Genomic DNA, 16,566 nt, shown 5'->3' on the forward strand with positions numbered 1-16,566 from the left:
TGGATCATAAAAGTAATGTGCTCTTGCTGTAAAAACTGGAGGATCTGAGCATAACTATCTATGAGGAAGGACTAAGCTGTGGAAAGGTCGGTATTTGAGGTCTAAAAAGTTCAAGGGGGTGTCATTCTGTATAGGAAAGTATTCAGAACAGCACTTAAGTCTGTCACTTAACACATTTCCTTAGGGCCACACAGAAGGTATGAAGGTATGTCAGAACCAGGACTAAAATCAGATCCTCTGACTTAGCTTAATGCTCTTTGTGCCTAATTTTAAACATGACAAAATCCTATGGAGAACCCAATTTATACTTTTCGTTTTAGATTTTCTTTCTCATGTCATTCAGTTATTCTTTATACCATCATTAAATAAGTGACCATATTAAAATATGTTATTTAATGTACTTAGGTTTATCTTGACTGCTTCTCAAACTGAGATTTGGTAGAAGAAAGATAAAAAAGAAGGAAAGCGGGGCGCCTGGGTGGCGCAGCGGTTAAGCGTCTGCCTTCGGCTCAGGGCGTGATCCCGGCGTTCTGCGATCGAGCCCCACATCAGGCTCCTCTGCTATGAGCCTGCTTCTTCCTCTCCCACTCCCCCTGCTTGTGTTCCCTCTCTCGCTGGCTGCCTCTATCTCTGTCGAATAAATAAATAAAATCTTTAAAAAAAAAAAAAAAAAAGAAGGAAAGCAAATTTAAGTAGTAATAGCAACAAAACTATCTTAACATCTCCAAGTGAAATTTAAATCATGCTGCCAAAACACAAGATGCAGTTTCACCTCTGGGAACAATGCAAGGAAAAGAGGTCAACGTGAGGCAAGTAGTACAGACAAGAGATAATAAAAGGGAACAACAGAAGGAAAGGGAGAGGCAAGAAGGAAAAAACTAACAAAAAACCTAACAGTGCCCATTTGCAGGGTCCAGCATCTGCCCTAAAGCAGAGTGGTTTATTCTTTTTCCATGAGCTTGAAAGATGGCCTGGCTACCCTGCTAAGATGCACACTTACTAAGAGTCCTGTTCTGCTGCTATACAATTAGCTATTTGGCCTTGACACTTGGTTTGCTTCCTCATCTACCAAATGGGAATATTAACACCTACCTTACTAGCCTCACTGGGTTGAAGTGAAAGTGAAGCGAGATAGTAAATATGAAAGGACTTTGAAAAGTTATCGGTTGCTAAGATCATCTACAAGAATTAACTTGAACATCTTTTCCAGAAAAAAACTATTAAAACTGAAAAAAAAAAAAAAAACTTCAATCGGTACAGGTTTTCTCTTAATTTTCGAATGAGAACATTCTAAGGGAAGTGTAGAGACAAGAGAGGAATTAGATCTCCTCACCCTTCTCAAGCCCCCACCCCAGCACTCCCACCCTCCTCATACGCCAGAGAACGGTCAGCAACCACGAAGGGACTGGGAACAGCGCCGGGTCTAGGGTAAGCGAAGGAAGCTTTGGGGAAAGCGGAGGAAGCCCGAGGCGAAGGGGAGTGGTGGCGCTCGCTGAGGGAGAGGAGAGACGCCACAGTCTCGGAGTTGGGACTAGAGGGAGTTAGAATGAGGCGAAGAACACCTTTTTCCACAGCTCGGGCACTTACTGCTTAGAACTCCTTGGAAGCGAAGACTGGTTACCATAGCGACCGCGTCCGGGAGGGCGGAGCGCCCCTTGAGATCGGTGCCTCTGCCACAAGGGCTCGACTAGAAACGTGGTCACGTCAGGGCAATGACTTCCGGCGGAAGAAGAAGCCGGTTCCGGGTTTTGGCAGAGTGCGGGCGAGGAGTGGGTGATAAGGACTGTATGAAGTTTGGTAAGTTTGATATCGACTAAAGTCGGGAGAGGCTAGCCGCCTGTGACTGGGCGGTGCAGCCGAAAGGAATACAGTGGATTCCCAAGTCTCAATTTTGAGCCCTGCCCCCCGCCCCCCCGGGTCTCTTGAAGTTCACAGCTGTGGGAAGAGGTTGCTTGATTTCTGGGGCTCCTGGCGAGGTCTCTTCTGTAATCTAGAGGGCTCGAGTTTCCTGTGAGCAGTTTCAGGAGCTCTTTCTTTGTAAGCGCCAGTAACCGAGGGACTCATGCTGTCTACCTGCCGGAGCTGACTGTTCCCCATATTATTCTTTTAAGGTAATCTGGAAGAAATATGAACTGGAAACATTAAGAGGGAATGCTCCCAAATTCATTTTAATTTTTTGCTGTTTTGTTTTGCTTCCAACATTTTTTTTAAAATTTTGTAAACATTTATTAAATTCCTCTATTGTGTTTAGTGAGTATTTACTATGTGCGGCTTTTACCGGCGACTAGAAGAAATACCTTCTTAGAGGTCATCCACCGCTCGCGTTCATTTTCGAATTCTGTTTTCTTAAGGCTGTTGGAATTCATTAATTTAAGGTATAAGCGTATATCATAAAACCTGTAACAGATTTCCCATACTTGTCTGTATACTTGTACATGAAATTCTTAGGGCGTTTTAAATGAAAATATATGGTTCATCAGGTTTGCATTATAATCCTGATTACTCCGCTACATATTAAAGACCTTAGGAAAGTACTTGCTTATTTCTTCGATCCTGCAAATTGTAATGAATTGTCATCGATATTTTTATTCAGCTGATCCGAGAAGGCCCACTTCTTGTTCAATGGATGATGGCATTTGAGCAGATACCAAAAAAGGATTGGTACAGCATTCTGGGGGCAGACCCATCTGCAAGTGTGTCAGACATAAAACAAAAGTATCAAAAACTCGTATTAATGGTAAGTCTTTATTTGCGGATTTAAATCATGGGGAAAACAATTTTTTTATGTGACCATAAATTTAGGTTTCTTATAAAATGAATGTATAATATGAAAGCAGGAATTAACGTATTAATGTGGTTAACTGAAAGTTTCAGTGATATTGTAAAAAAAAATTTTTTTTTAATTTGAGGTGAGAAAACATGCTGGTTTGGAGCAGGAGATCTTAGTCATGCTGGTTGAGTTAGAATCTTGATTCTACCACCAACTGTGGGAACTTGGGACAAGTTACTTTCCCCTGTGTGTGCCTCAGAGAGAATTAAATGAAATAGTCAAGTAAAATGCTTAGAAGTATGTTACTCAATAAGCCCTGTTAGTATCTAGTAGCCACTACCTACATGTGTCTTTTGAGCACTTGAAATGTGGATAGTCCAAAATGAAATTTATTATAAATGTAAAATACATTTGAAGACTTAGTACAAAAAGAGAATATAAAATAATCAGACTTTATGTTGATTACATATTGAGGCGATAATATTTTGGGTTTATTGGCTATTTTGCATATTTTGTGCATAATGTATGTGCATATATTTGCATATAGTATAATTATATTATCAAAATGGAATTAATTTGCTTTTTACTTTTTTAACATAGCATATGTGGCTCACATTTATAGTTTGTGTTATGTTTTTATTGAATGGTGCCAATTTAGGCCACTTTTGCACATGACTCCATTCTTTGGTGAAATGAGTTGCGGTATTTAGTATCTTTCTGAACTGTTAATTTTTTTCAACCTGTATTGTGATGTGTCTAAAGCCAATATCAGTAACTCTGTAATGGTCTCCAGTTAACCCAGTTTACAAAAGGGGTAGAGGACCATTACTTATATAGCCTTAGTTGTTTCTGTAGTTTTTGCCAAATAGATCTGTGATTTTGCCAAAACTGTTAGTGTTTACTATGAGAGATGTAGATGTTTTACTGTCAGGAATGTATTTATGTCCCTTCTTTAGGTATTAAGTTGACTAAATGATAAGATTTTTTTTATCTCAGAATTTTTAGGATTTCTCTCAATAAAGTCAAGTAGACTTGATTGAAAATTTTTTCCTAATACTGATCATCCTTGTACCTCATTTAAACTGAGAGATGAGGCTGGAGAAGTGGACTGGGTCTAGATCATGCAGGCCTTGTAGGCCATGTTGATCTTTAATTTGGCAAGGAGAAGCCATTTACCCTTAATATGGTAGCATCTGTCAAGCACCGGAGTGAATCAATCATTTTGCATACCCTTCTGTAACATACCAGAGAGTTCCATTTGCTCTAGATCTTCACCAACATTTGATGCTATTTGTCTCTTTCATCTATTGGGGGTTTCTCAATTTTGCCACCATTGACATTTTGGACAGGATAATTCTTTGTTATGTGGGGCTGTCCTGTGCCTTGTAGGATGTTTAGCAACATTCTGGGTACCTATAACAACTAAAGATGTCTTCTGGGGGTCCAAATTGCCAACCTCCCCAACCCATTGAGAACCACTGCACAATTCTATATTTATAGTGATCTCTCAAGTGGCTTTTTAGTATTTCTCTGATTGATGATTTTAAGCACTTTTAAATGTTATTATTACTTATTTGTATAATTATATTTTCTGAAGTATCTTTTAAAAAATTTAAGTACATTCTTGATCTTGTGTATATATAGTGTATATTTTCTCCTAGTCTATGGCTTACAAGCTCATTTTCTTAGTGGTGTTTTTTGATAAGCAGAAGATTTTTGTTTTGGTGAAATACAATTTATCACATGTTTGTTTTTTGGTTAGTGCTTTCTGTGTCTTTAAGAAGGTCATGATAATACCGTCTTTTTCTATAAGCTTATAGTTTGCTTTTACCTTTAGACCTGTTTTTTTGTGTGTGTATGGTGTGAGGGGGGGAGGTCATGTTTTTATTCCCCTCAATGTGGATATCCAGCTGTTCACTTATTGCAAAGATTTCCAAAGATTTTCTTCTCTGCGTTGTATTGTCAATGTCTTGGCAGTGGGGGTCTATTTCTGATTCTATTTTGTTTGGTATATTTGTCTGTTCTTTTACTAATACCTCCATCTTGATTTCTGTAGCTTTATAGCCTGTTTCAAAGTCATGTGAAGTTAAGTTCTCTAATTTTATCCTTCTTTTCAAGTTTAGTTATTTTAAAATATTTTAATTTGCTTCCATGTCCGTAGAAATTTAGAATCAGCTTCTGAATTTCCATTTAAAGAAATCTTGCCTGAATTTTAATTGTCTGTATTGAATATATATCTATTTGGTGGAGTGGACATTTAATAATATTTTGTCTTCTAATCCAGGAATATACTGTGTCTCTGCATTACATAAGTTATCTTTAATTTCTCTCAGAAATTTTTAGAACTTTCAGTGTAGTACTGCACATTGTATTTATTTCTGGTTTTTTGTGGTTTTGGTTCTGTTGTAAATGGTATTCTTTAAAATTTTCTTTTTTTTTTTTTAAAGACTTTATTTGAGAGAGAGAGAGCATGAGCGGGGGGAGAGGAAGAAGCAGGCTCTCCACAGAGCAGGGAGCACGATATGGGACTCAATCCCAGGACCCTGGGATCATGACCTGAGCTGAAGGCAGACGCTTAACCAACTGAGCCACCCAGGCGCCCCTAAAATTTTATTTTCTAATTATTGAATGATGGCATATAGAACTATAGTTTACTTATTTTTATTTTATTTGTTTGAGAGAGAGTGCACGCACACGCACAAGGTGGGAAAAAGCAGAGAGAAAGACTCTCAAGCAGACTCCAGGCTGAGTGTGGAGCCTGTCCCATTGTGGGGCTTGATCCTAGGGTCATGAGATCCTGACCTGAGCCAAAAAATCAGGTCAGCTGCTTAACTGACTGAGACACCCAGGTGCCCCAGAAATATAGATTATTTTTTTTTTAAAGATTTTATTTATTTATTTGACAGATATAGAGACAGCCAGCGAGAGAGGGAACACAAGCAGGGGGAGTGGGAGAGGAAGAAGCAGGCTCATAGCGGAGGAGCCTGATGTGGGGCTCGATCCCAGAACGCTGGGATCACGCCCTGAGCTGAAGGCAGACGCTTAACCGCTGTGCCACCCAGGCGCCCCGAAATATAGATTATTTTTATATACTGATCTTATATCCCACAATCTTGCTAAATTTGCTATTTAGTTGTCTCAAAGCTATCTTGGTAGATTCCTTAGAATTTTCTACCAACACAGTTATGCCACTTACAAATAAAGAGAGCTTTAATTCTTTCTATAATCCATGTGCCTTATATTTATTTTTCTTGCCTTAATGCACTAGTTATGTACTTCTAGTACAGTGTTCAGTTGAAGTGGTCAGAGGAAATATCCTTGTGTTGTTCCTGATTTTAGAGAGGTAACCTACGGTATTTTACCATTAAGTATATTAGCTGTATGTTTTTTTTAGATGCCGCTTTTCAGGCTGGGGATATTCTTCCTATCTCTAGTCTGCTAAAAGTATCTATCATGAGTGAGTATTGAACTTTGTTGGTATTTTTTTTTTCCCCATTTATTGAAGTCTGTATTTTCTTTAATTTTTTTTATTATATTATATTAGTCACCATAGAGTACATCCCTGGTTTCTGATGTAAAGTTCGATGATTCATTAGTTGCATATAACAACCTTTTTTTAAAATATCAAAATTCATTGGTAATATTCAATTTGTTCACAATCACGTGAAAATGGCATACGGAGAATGAAAGAAAAGTCGCCAAAATGTCAACAGTAATTATCAATGGTTGGCATAATTGTCACTGATTTTTGTTTCCTATACAGTTTGGCATTCTCCCGTTTTTAATAATCAGTGTTATTTTATGATTAGAAAATAAATATTTTTATAAACCTATGTTTATTATCTCCTATTATCTCCTGAGTTAACTAAAACAATCTGAAAAATGCTAATAAATACCATAATGTTTAAGCAACATATAAAATATCAAATAGAAAAAATAATCATATTTTACATAAAAGCCCCATGTGTCTTAAACATTTTCTTAAGAATTTAATGACTGAATTCTAGTTTTAAGATTAAAAAATAATAGAACAATAAACATTTGTTGTGTGCTGTGCAGTTAAAAAACATTTTTCCATGTCTTCACAGCTGCCCAGCAAAGGTGTATTTTATCATCACCCCTTTAGGGAAGAAGATCCTAGAACCCAAAATATATTAGCCAGTAAAAATGTGGGGTTCCACCACCAAATTTAAGGAAAATTATTTTGTCCATGAAACATATATGATAATAAAACCTCAATAGCATTTTATTTTAGTTTTTATGTCTCCCATTATTCTATAAAAGATCAAAGTTGGCTAACCTACCAAAAATTATATTACATAAAAACATTTTCTATATTCTTTACTGTATTCATTATCATTTCAGATACGGACTGCACTTAAGTTGCCCATCTCCCTCCATCACTGGAACTTTATCGCGAAGTCCTCAAGTCCTAAGTTACCACTGCATCCAGTAGTTTCATCAGTAGAGACGGAGATAAGAATAAAGAGAATCATAGAGAAACTAGACCAGCTGATCCCACCCAGACCTTTCACCCACATAAGCACCACCACCAGTGCCGCACACAGCACAGCCACCATCCTCCACCTCCCAGACACCTGAATGTGGATAAGTCCAAAATGAAATTTATTATAAATGTAAAATACATTTGAAGACTTAGTACAAAAAGAGAATATAAAATAATCAGACTTTATGTTGATTACATATTGAGCGATAATATTTTGGGTTTATTGGCTATTTTGCATATTTTGTGCATAATGTATGTGCATATATTTGCATATAGTATAATTATATTATCAAAATGGAATTAATTTGCTTTTTACTTTTAACATAGCATATGTGCTCACATTTATAGTTTGTGTTATGTTTTTATTGAATGTGTGCCAATTTAGGCCACTTTTGCACATGACTCCATTCTTTGGTGAAATGAGTTGCGGTATTTAGTATCTTTCTGAACTGTTAATTTTTCAACCTGTATTGTGATGTGTCTAAAGCCAATATCAGTAACTCTGTAATGGTCTCCAGTTAACCCAGTTTACAAAAGGGGTAGAGGACCATTAGCTTATATAATCCTTGTTGTTTCTGTAGTTTTGCCAAATAGATCTGTGATTTTGCCAAAACTGTTAGTGTTTACTATGAGAGATGTAGATGTTTTACTGTCAGGAATGTATTTATGTCCCTTCTTTAGGTATTAAGTTGACTAAATGATAAGATTTTTTTTTATCTCAGAATTTTTAGGATTTCTCTCAATAAAGTCAAGTAGACTTGATTGAAAATTTTTTCTAATACTGATCATCCTTGTACCTCATTTAAGCTGAGAGATGAGGCTGGAGAAGTGGACTGGGTCTAGATCATGCAGGCCTTGTAGGCCATGTTGATCTTTAATTTGTAAAGGAGAAGCCATTTTACCCTTAATATGGTAGCATCTGTCAAGCACCGGAGTGAATCAATCATTTTGCATACCCTTCTGTAACATACCAGAGAGTTCCATTTGCTCTAGATCTTCACCAACATTTGATGCTATTTGTCTCTTTCATCTATTGGGGGTTTCTCAATTTGCCACCATTGACATTTTGGACAGGATGAATTCTTTGTTATGTGGGGCTGTCCTGTGCCTTGTAGGATGTTTAGCAACATTCTGGGTACCTATAACAACTAAAGATGTCTTCTGGGGGTCCAAATTGCCAACCTCCCCAACCCATTGAGAACCACTGCACAATTCTATATTTATAGTGATCTCTCAAGTGGCTTTTTAGTATTTCTCTGATTGATGATTTTAAGCACTTTTAAATATTATTATTACTTATTTGTATAATTATATTTTCTGAAGTATCTTTTAAAAAATTTAAGTACATTCTTGATCTTGTGTATATATAGTGTATATTTTCTCCTAGTCTATGGCTTACAAGCTCATTTTCTTAGTGGTGTTTTTTGATAAGCAGAAGATTTTGTTTTTGGTGAAATACAATTTATCACATGTTTGTTTTTGGTTAGTGCTTTCTGTGTCTTTAAGAAGGTCATGATAATACCGTCTTTTTCTATAAGCTTATAGTTTGCTTTTACCTTTAGACCTGTTTTTGTGTGTGTTATGGTGTGAGGGGAGGTCATGTTTTTATTCCCCTCAATGTGGATATCCAGCTGTTCACTTATTGCAAAGATTTCCAAAGATTTTCTTCTCTGCGTTGTATTGTCAATGTCTTGGCAGTAGGGGTCTATTTCTGATTCTATTTTGTTTGGTATATTTGTCTGTTCTTTTACTAAGCCTCCATCTTGATTTCTGTAGCTTTATAGCCTGTTTCAAAGTCATGTGAAGTTAAGTTCTCTAATTTTATCCTTCTTTTCAAGTTTAGTTATTTTAAAATATTTTTAATTTGCTTCCATGTCCGTAGAAATTTAGAATCAGCTTCTGAATTTCCATTTAAAGAAAATCTTGCCTGAATTTTAATTGTCTGTATTGAATATATATCTATTTGGTGGAGTGGACATTTAATAATATTTTGTCTTCTAATCCAGGAATATACTGTGTCTCTGCATTACATAAGTTATCTTTTCAATTTCTCTCAGAAATTTTTAGAACTTTCAGTGTAGTACTGCACATTGTATTTATTTCTGGTTTTTGTCGGTTTTGGTTCTGTTGTAAATGGTATTCTTTAAAATTTTCTTTTTTTTTTTTTTTTTTTTAAAGACTTTATTTGAGAGAGAGAGACATGAGCGGGGGGAGAGGAAGAAGCAGGCTCTCCACAGAGCAGGGAGCACGATATGGGACTCAATCCCAGGACCCTGGGATCATGACCTGAGCTGAAGGCAGACGCTAACCAGCTGAGCCACCCAGGCGCCCCTAAAATTTTATTTTCTAATTATTGAATGATGGCATATAGAACTATAGTTTACTTATTTTTATTTTATTTGTTTGAGAGAGAGTGCTGCACACGCACAAGGTGGGAAAAAGCAGAGAAAGACTCTCAAGACAGACTCCAGGCTGAGGTGTGGAGCCTGTCCCATTGTGGGGCTTGATCCTAGGGTCATGAGATCTGACCTGAGCCAAAAAATCAAGGTCAGCTGCTTAACTGACTGAGACACCCAGGTGCCCCAGAAATATAGATTATTTTTTTTTAAAGATTTTATTTATTTATTTGACAGATATAGGACAGCCAGCGAGAGAGGGAACACAAGCAGGGGAGTGGGAGAGGAAGAAGCAGGCTCATAGCGGAGGAGCCTGATGTGGGGCTCGATCCCAGAGACGCTGGGATCACGCCCTGAGGCTGAAGGCAGGCGGCTAACCGCTGTGCCCAGGCGCCCGAAATATAGATTATTTTTATATACTGATCTTATATCCCACAATCTTGCTAAATTTGCTATTTAGTTGTCTCAAAGCTATCTTGGTAGATTCCTTAGAATTTTCTACCAACACAGTTATGCCACTTACAAATAAAGAGAGCTTTAATTCTTTCTATAATCCATGTGCCTTATATTTATTTTTCTTGCCTTAATGCACTAGTTATGTACTTCTAGTACAGTGTTCAGTTGAAGTGGTCAGAGAAATATCCTTGTGTTGTTCCTGATTTTTAGAGAGAGGTAACCTACGGTATTTTACCATTAAGTATATTAGCTGTTATGTTTTTTAGATGCCGCTTTTCAGGCTGGGGATATTCTTCCTATCTCTAGTCTGCTAAAAGTATCTATCATGAGATGAGTATTGAACTTTGTTGGTATTTTTTTTCCCATTTATTGAAGTCTGTATTTTCTTTAATTTTTTTTATTATATTATATTAGTCACCATAGAGTACATCCCTGGTTTCTGATGTAAAGTTCGATGATTCATTAGTTGCATATAACACCCAGTGCACCATGCAATACGTGCCCTCCTTACTACCCATCACCACTCTATCCCATTCCCCCACCACCCTCCCCTCTGAAGCCCTCAGTTTGTTTCTCAGAGTCCATAGTCTCTCATGCTTCATTCCCCTTCTGATTACCCCCCCTTTCTTTATCCCTTTCTTCCCCTACCGATCTTCCTAGTTCTTATGTTCCATAGATGAGAGAAATCATATGATAATTGTCTTTCTCTGCTTGACTTATTTCACTTAGCATTATCTCCGTCCATGTTGCAGCAAAAGTTGAGAACTTGTTCTTTCTGATAGCTGAGTAATATTCCACTGTACATATGGACCACAACTTCTTAATCCAGTCATCTGTTGAAGGGCATCTCGGTTCCTTCCACGATTTAGCTATTGTGGACAATGCTACTATGAACATTGGGGTGCATATGGCCCTTCTCTTCACTATGTCTGTATCTTTGGGGTAAACACCCAGTAGTGCAATGGCTGGATCATAGGGTAGCTCAATTTTTAACTTTTTAAGGGACCTCCACACTGTTTTCCAGAGTGGCTGTACCAACTTGCATTCCCACCAACAATGTAGGAGGGATCCCCTTTCTCCACATCCTCTCCAAAAATTGTTGTTTCTTGCCTTGTCAATTTTTGCCATTCTAACTGGTGTAAGGTGGTATCTCATTGTGGTTTTGATTTGAATTTCCCTGATGGCTAATGATTTTGAACATTTTTTCATGTGTCTATTAGCCATTTGTATGTCATCATGGGAAAAGTGTCTGTTCATATCTTCTGCCCATTTTATGATTTGTTTATTTGTTTCTCGCATATTGAGTTTGAGAAGTTCTTTGTAGATCTTGGATACCAGTCTTTTATCTGTAGCATCATTTGCAAATATATTCTCCCATTCCGTGGGCTGCCTCTTAGTTGTTTTGACTGTTTCCTTGGCAGTACAGAAGCTTTTTATCTTGATGAAGTCCCACAAGTTCATTTTTTTTAAGTCTTTTTTTTTTTTTTAAGATTTTATTTTTATTTATTCGACAGAGATAGAGACAGCCAGTGAGGGAGGGAACACAAGCAGGGGGAGTGGGAGAGGAAGAAGCAGGCTCATAGTGGAGGAGCCTGATGTGGGGCTCGATCCTATAACGCCGGGATCACGCCCTGAGCTGAAGGCAGACGCTTAACCTCTGTGCCACCCAGGCGCCCCCCCACAAGTTCATTTTATCTTTTGTTTCTCTTGCCTTTGGAGATGTGTCATGAAAAAGGTTGCTTTGGCCGATGTTGTAGAGGTTGCTGCCTATGTTCTCCTCTAAGATTTTGATGGATTCCTGTCTCACATCGAGGTCTTTCATCCATTTGGAGTTTATTTTTGTGTATGGTGTGAGAGAGTGGTCAGGTTTCATTCTTTTGCATGTAGCTGTCCAATTTTCCCAGCACCATTTATTGAAGAGACTGTCTTTCCACTGGATATTTTTTCCTGCCTTATCAACGATTAGTTGCCCAAAGAGCCGAGGGTCCATTTCTGGGTTCTCTATTCTGTTCCATTGGTCTATGTGTCTGTTTTGTGCCAGTACCATGCTGTCTTTGTGATCACAGCTTTGTAGTACAGCTCGAAATCCGGCATTGTGATACCCCCAGCTTTATTTTTCCTTTTCAACAGTTCCTTGGAGATTCGGGGCCTTTTCTGGTTCCATACAAATTTAAGGACTATTTGTTCCAGTTCTTTGAAAAATGTCCTCCGTATTTTGATCGGGATAGCATTGAAAGTGTAGATTGCTCTGGGTAGCATGGACATTTTAACTATGTTAATTCTTCCGATCCATGAGCATGGATTATTTTTCCATCTTTTTGTGTCTTCCTCAATGTCTTTCAAGAGTGATTTATAGTTTCTAGAATATAGGTCCTTTACGTCTCTGGTTAAGTTAATTCCAAGGTAACATATGGTTTTTGGTGCTATTGTAAATGGGATGGTTTCCCTAATTTCTCTTTCTTCATTCTCATTATTCATGTATAGAAATGCAACTGATTTCTGAGCATTGATTTTGTATCCCGCCACCTTACTGAATTGCTCTATACCTTCTAATAGTTTGGGAGTGGATTCTTTGGGGTTTTCCATATAGAGTATCATGTCATCTGCGAAGAGAGACAGTTTGACTTCTTCTTTGCCGATTTGGATACTTTTTATCCCTTTTGGTTGTCTGATTGCTGTTGCAAGGACTTCTAGTACTATGTTGAATAATAGTGGCAAGAGTGGGCATCCTTGTTGTGTTCCTGATCTTAAGGAAAAGGCTTCCAGCTTTTCCCCATTGAGAATGATTCTTGCTGTAGGCTTTTCATAGATGGTTTTTGTGAGATTGAGGAGTGTACCCTCTATCCCTACACTCTGAGGGGTTTTAATCAGGAAAGGATGCTGTATTTTGTCAAATGCTTTTTCTGCATCTATTGAGAGAATCATATGATTTTTGAATTTTTCTTTCTGGATAAAATCTAAGACCCCGATCGATTTGCGAATGTTGAACCACCCTTGCATCCCAGGGATGAATCCCACTTGGTCATGATGGATAATCCTTTTAATGTATTGTTGGATTCTGTTAGCCAGGATTTTGTTGAGGATTTTGGCGTCCGTATTCATTAGGGAAATCGGTCTGTAATTCTCCTTTTTGAGGGGGTCTTTGCCTGGTTTGGGGATCAAGGTAATATTGGCCTCATAGAATGAGTTTGGTAGCTTTCCTTCTGTTTGTATTTTTTGAAATAGCTTTAGGAGAATAGGTATTATTTCTTCTTTGAATGTTTGGTAGAATTCCCCAGGAAAACTGTCCGGGCCTGGAGTTTTGTTATTTGGAAGGCTGTTTATCACTGACTCAATCTCTTCATAATTAATTGGCTGTTTAAAAAATCAATTTCTTCCTGTTTCAGTCTTGGTAGTTTATAGGTTTCCAGTTATAGGTTGTGACCTCTCCTTTTTCATTCATAATTTTATTAATATGCGTCCTTTCTCTATTCTTTTGGATAAGTCTTGCCAGTGGTCTGTCAATTTTATTGATTCTCTCAAAGAACCAGCTTCTAGTTCTGTTGATCTGCTCTACTGTACTCCTGGTTTCTAATTCATTGAATTCTGCTCTAATCTTGGTCAACTGCTTCCTCGTGCGTGGATTAGGCCTGACCCTCTGTTGCTGTTCCACTTCTTGAGGTGAGAATATAAAAACTGCATTTTAGATTTTTCTATTCTTGAGTGAGGCTTGGATGGCTATGTATTTCCCCCTTAGAACTGCCTTTGCAGTATCCCATAGGTTTTGGACCGTTGTGTTTTCATTCTCGTTGGTCTCCATAAATTGTTTAAATTGGTTTTTATTTCCTGGTTTATCGAATCATTCCTGAGCAGGATGGTTCTTAATCTCCAAGTGTTTGAGTTTCTTCCAAATTTTTCCTTGTGGTTGAGTTCCAATTTCAAAGCGTTGTGGTCTGAGAATATGCAGGGGATAATTTCAGTCTTTTGATATCGGTTGAGACCTGTTTTGTGTCCCAGAACATGGTCTGTTCTTGAGAATGTTCCATGGGCATTAGAATAGAATGAGTATTCTTTGGTTCTGGGGTGTAGTGTTCTATATATATCTATGAGGTCCAACTCGTTGAATATGGCATTCAAAGCCCTTGTTTCTTTGTTGATTTTTTGCATGGGTGTTCTGTCTATTTCTGATAGTGGAGTGTTGAGGTCCCCTACTATTAACATATTTTTATCTATATGTCTCTTTATTCTGCTTAAGAGGTGGCTTGTGTATCTTGCTGCTCCCCTGGTGGGGGCATATATATTTATAATTGTCATATCCACTTGTTGGATACATCCTTTAAGAATAATATAGTGCCCTTCTGTGTCTCTATCTATAGTCTTTAGTTTAAAACCCAATCTGTCTGATATGAGAATTGCTACCCCAGCTTTCTTTTGAGGTCCATTGGTGGGAAAGATGGTATTCCATCCCTTTACTTTCAGTCTGAATGTATCTTTAGGTTCAAAATGAGTCTCTTGTAGACAGCATATGGGTGGGTCATGTCTTTTTATCCAATCTGCAACCCTGTGGCGTTTATGGGAGCATTTAGGCCATTTACATTGAGACTGAATATTGAGAGAGATGATTTTAATGATGCCATGTTGCCAGTACAGTCTTTGTTTCTATCAATTGTGACTTTCTGTTCTGCATCACTCTTGGGGCCTTTTTACCTTTATAGAACCCCCCTTAATATCTCCTGTAGGGCTGGTTTCGTGGTTACGAAATTGGTCAATGATTGGCGATTCTGGAAGGTCTTTATTTCTCCATCAATTCTGAATGACAGCCTTGCTGGATAAAGGATCCTTGGCTGCATGGTTTTCTCTGAAAGAGCTTTAAAAAGGCCCCCCAAGCCTTTCTCTCATTCCAGGTCTGTGTAGACAGGTCTGGTAATTCTGATACCTTTGCCTTGGTACGTGAGAAATTTCTTTGCCCTGGCCGCTTTCAATACTGTATCCTTGGATCTAATATTTGTGATATGCACTATGACGTGATGTGGCGTAGGTTTGTCGTGGTTGAGCTTGGGAGGGGTCCTCTCTGCCTCTTGGACACGAATGTTTGTTTCCCTTGCTAGATTAGGGAAGTTTTCAGCTACAATTTGTTCAATTACCTCTTCTAGACCTCTGTTTCTCTCCACCCCTTCGGGGATGCCGATGATTCTGACATTGGAACGTTTCATTGAGTCAGTAATCTCCCGTAACCTACATTCCTGAGCGTGCATTTTTTTAAGTCCAGATTCTATTTTAGCTTTGTCTTCTACTAACCCATCCTCCAATTCGCTGATACGTTCTTCTGCCTCATTCACCGTGGCCGTCAGAGCCTCTAGTTTTGACTGAATTTGGCTCATAGAATTTTTAATTTCTGCCAGATTCGCTCTCATTTCCGCCCTTAGAGATTCTATATTCTCCTTAACATTTTCGTTAATACTTTTTTCAAGTCTACACATCATCTTGACCATTGTTACTCTGAATTCCATTTCTGATAATTTGGTTATATCCATATCCATTAGTTCTGTGGCAGAGGCCACAGACTCATTGTCTTTTCTTTGCTGGGGGTGATTTCTCCTTCTCGTCATTCTGATGGGGAGAGGTCGCGGGGTTGTCCAGAGCCCAGATTATTGACCGGGACCAGGCATTGTACCCTTGTTTTATGGGGATCTTAGGGATGTGGGCTTCTTGAATTTTCAGCCTACCTTCTGGGGGAGGGGCTTGCCGCACCGATACTCAGGCAACCCTGTTTGGGTAGAGTCTCAGTGTCCCCTGCAAGGGGGGATGGGGATGGGCACACTGTGAGCCGGTATTTCCAGGCTTTTGTTCTCTGGCAGCTTTCCCTGGCGGTTTGCTGTGCCTCTTCTGAGAGTTTGAGCCGCAGTGGCCGAATCTCAGTCTCTGTCTCAGAACAGAGGGATCGCGGACCGTTCTCCATTGATGTTCTGGCCACTTTAACTCTGTGACTGTTGGTACTGCTCAACCCCGCAGCGTCCCAGGATGTGCGCCCCACACCCGGCTTCCCAGACATCACTTCTAGGGCCGGCTCGTCTCTGTCCTTTGTGTTTCTAACACCGCTAGCCACCAGCCGCCCCCGTGCGCTCCATAGCTCCGGCCCTCGGTCTGGTTGCGAGTGTTCCCCGGCTCTCCGTCTCAGTCTGTTGTTTCGCGGGTGCCAGTCTGCGAGTCTGCCCGCTGCCCCGTGCAGGTGGCTACCGCTTCCCAGGGCCGAACGTGGCGGTTCCCTCCCCCTTCCGTATATCTTCCGATATCTGTGCACGGTTTCACGGCTCCCGGCTTCGTACCTCAATACTCAGCGCTGGAGATGTTCATTTGTAGAGATCCAGATGTATCTTCCTGCGTCTCAGGTTGATTCCGTGGATGTTCAGGCTGGTCTGGTACCTACCCAGCTCGACTCAGGGGACCGGCTGAAAAAG

General features: G+C 39.0%; 1 protein-coding gene across 2 annotated transcripts in view; it reads left to right on the top strand.

Moving 5' to 3' along the window:
- Positions 1-676: 676 nt before the first annotated feature.
- Positions 677-16,566, top strand: part of DNAJC24 (DnaJ heat shock protein family (Hsp40) member C24) — a 72,998-nt gene continuing 57,108 nt past the window's right edge. The window contains exons 1-2 of one of the 2 annotated variants that reach the window (XM_008686858.2): positions 677-1,797; positions 2,594-2,737. In XM_008686858.2, the coding sequence (XP_008685080.1) occupies positions 2,627-2,737 (111 nt within the window). In that variant the 5' untranslated portion in view covers positions 677-1,797; positions 2,594-2,626. Of the gene's footprint in view, positions 1,798-2,593; positions 2,738-16,566 lie in introns of those variants that run through there. The other variant, XM_008686859.2, reaches the window with a different exon arrangement.

The sequence above is a fragment of the Ursus maritimus genome, unplaced genomic scaffold, assembly GCF_017311325.1.
Source record: "Ursus maritimus isolate PB19 unplaced genomic scaffold, ASM1731132v1 scaffold_23, whole genome shotgun sequence".
In the NCBI taxonomy this organism is placed as follows: domain Eukaryota; kingdom Metazoa; phylum Chordata; class Mammalia; order Carnivora; family Ursidae; genus Ursus; species Ursus maritimus.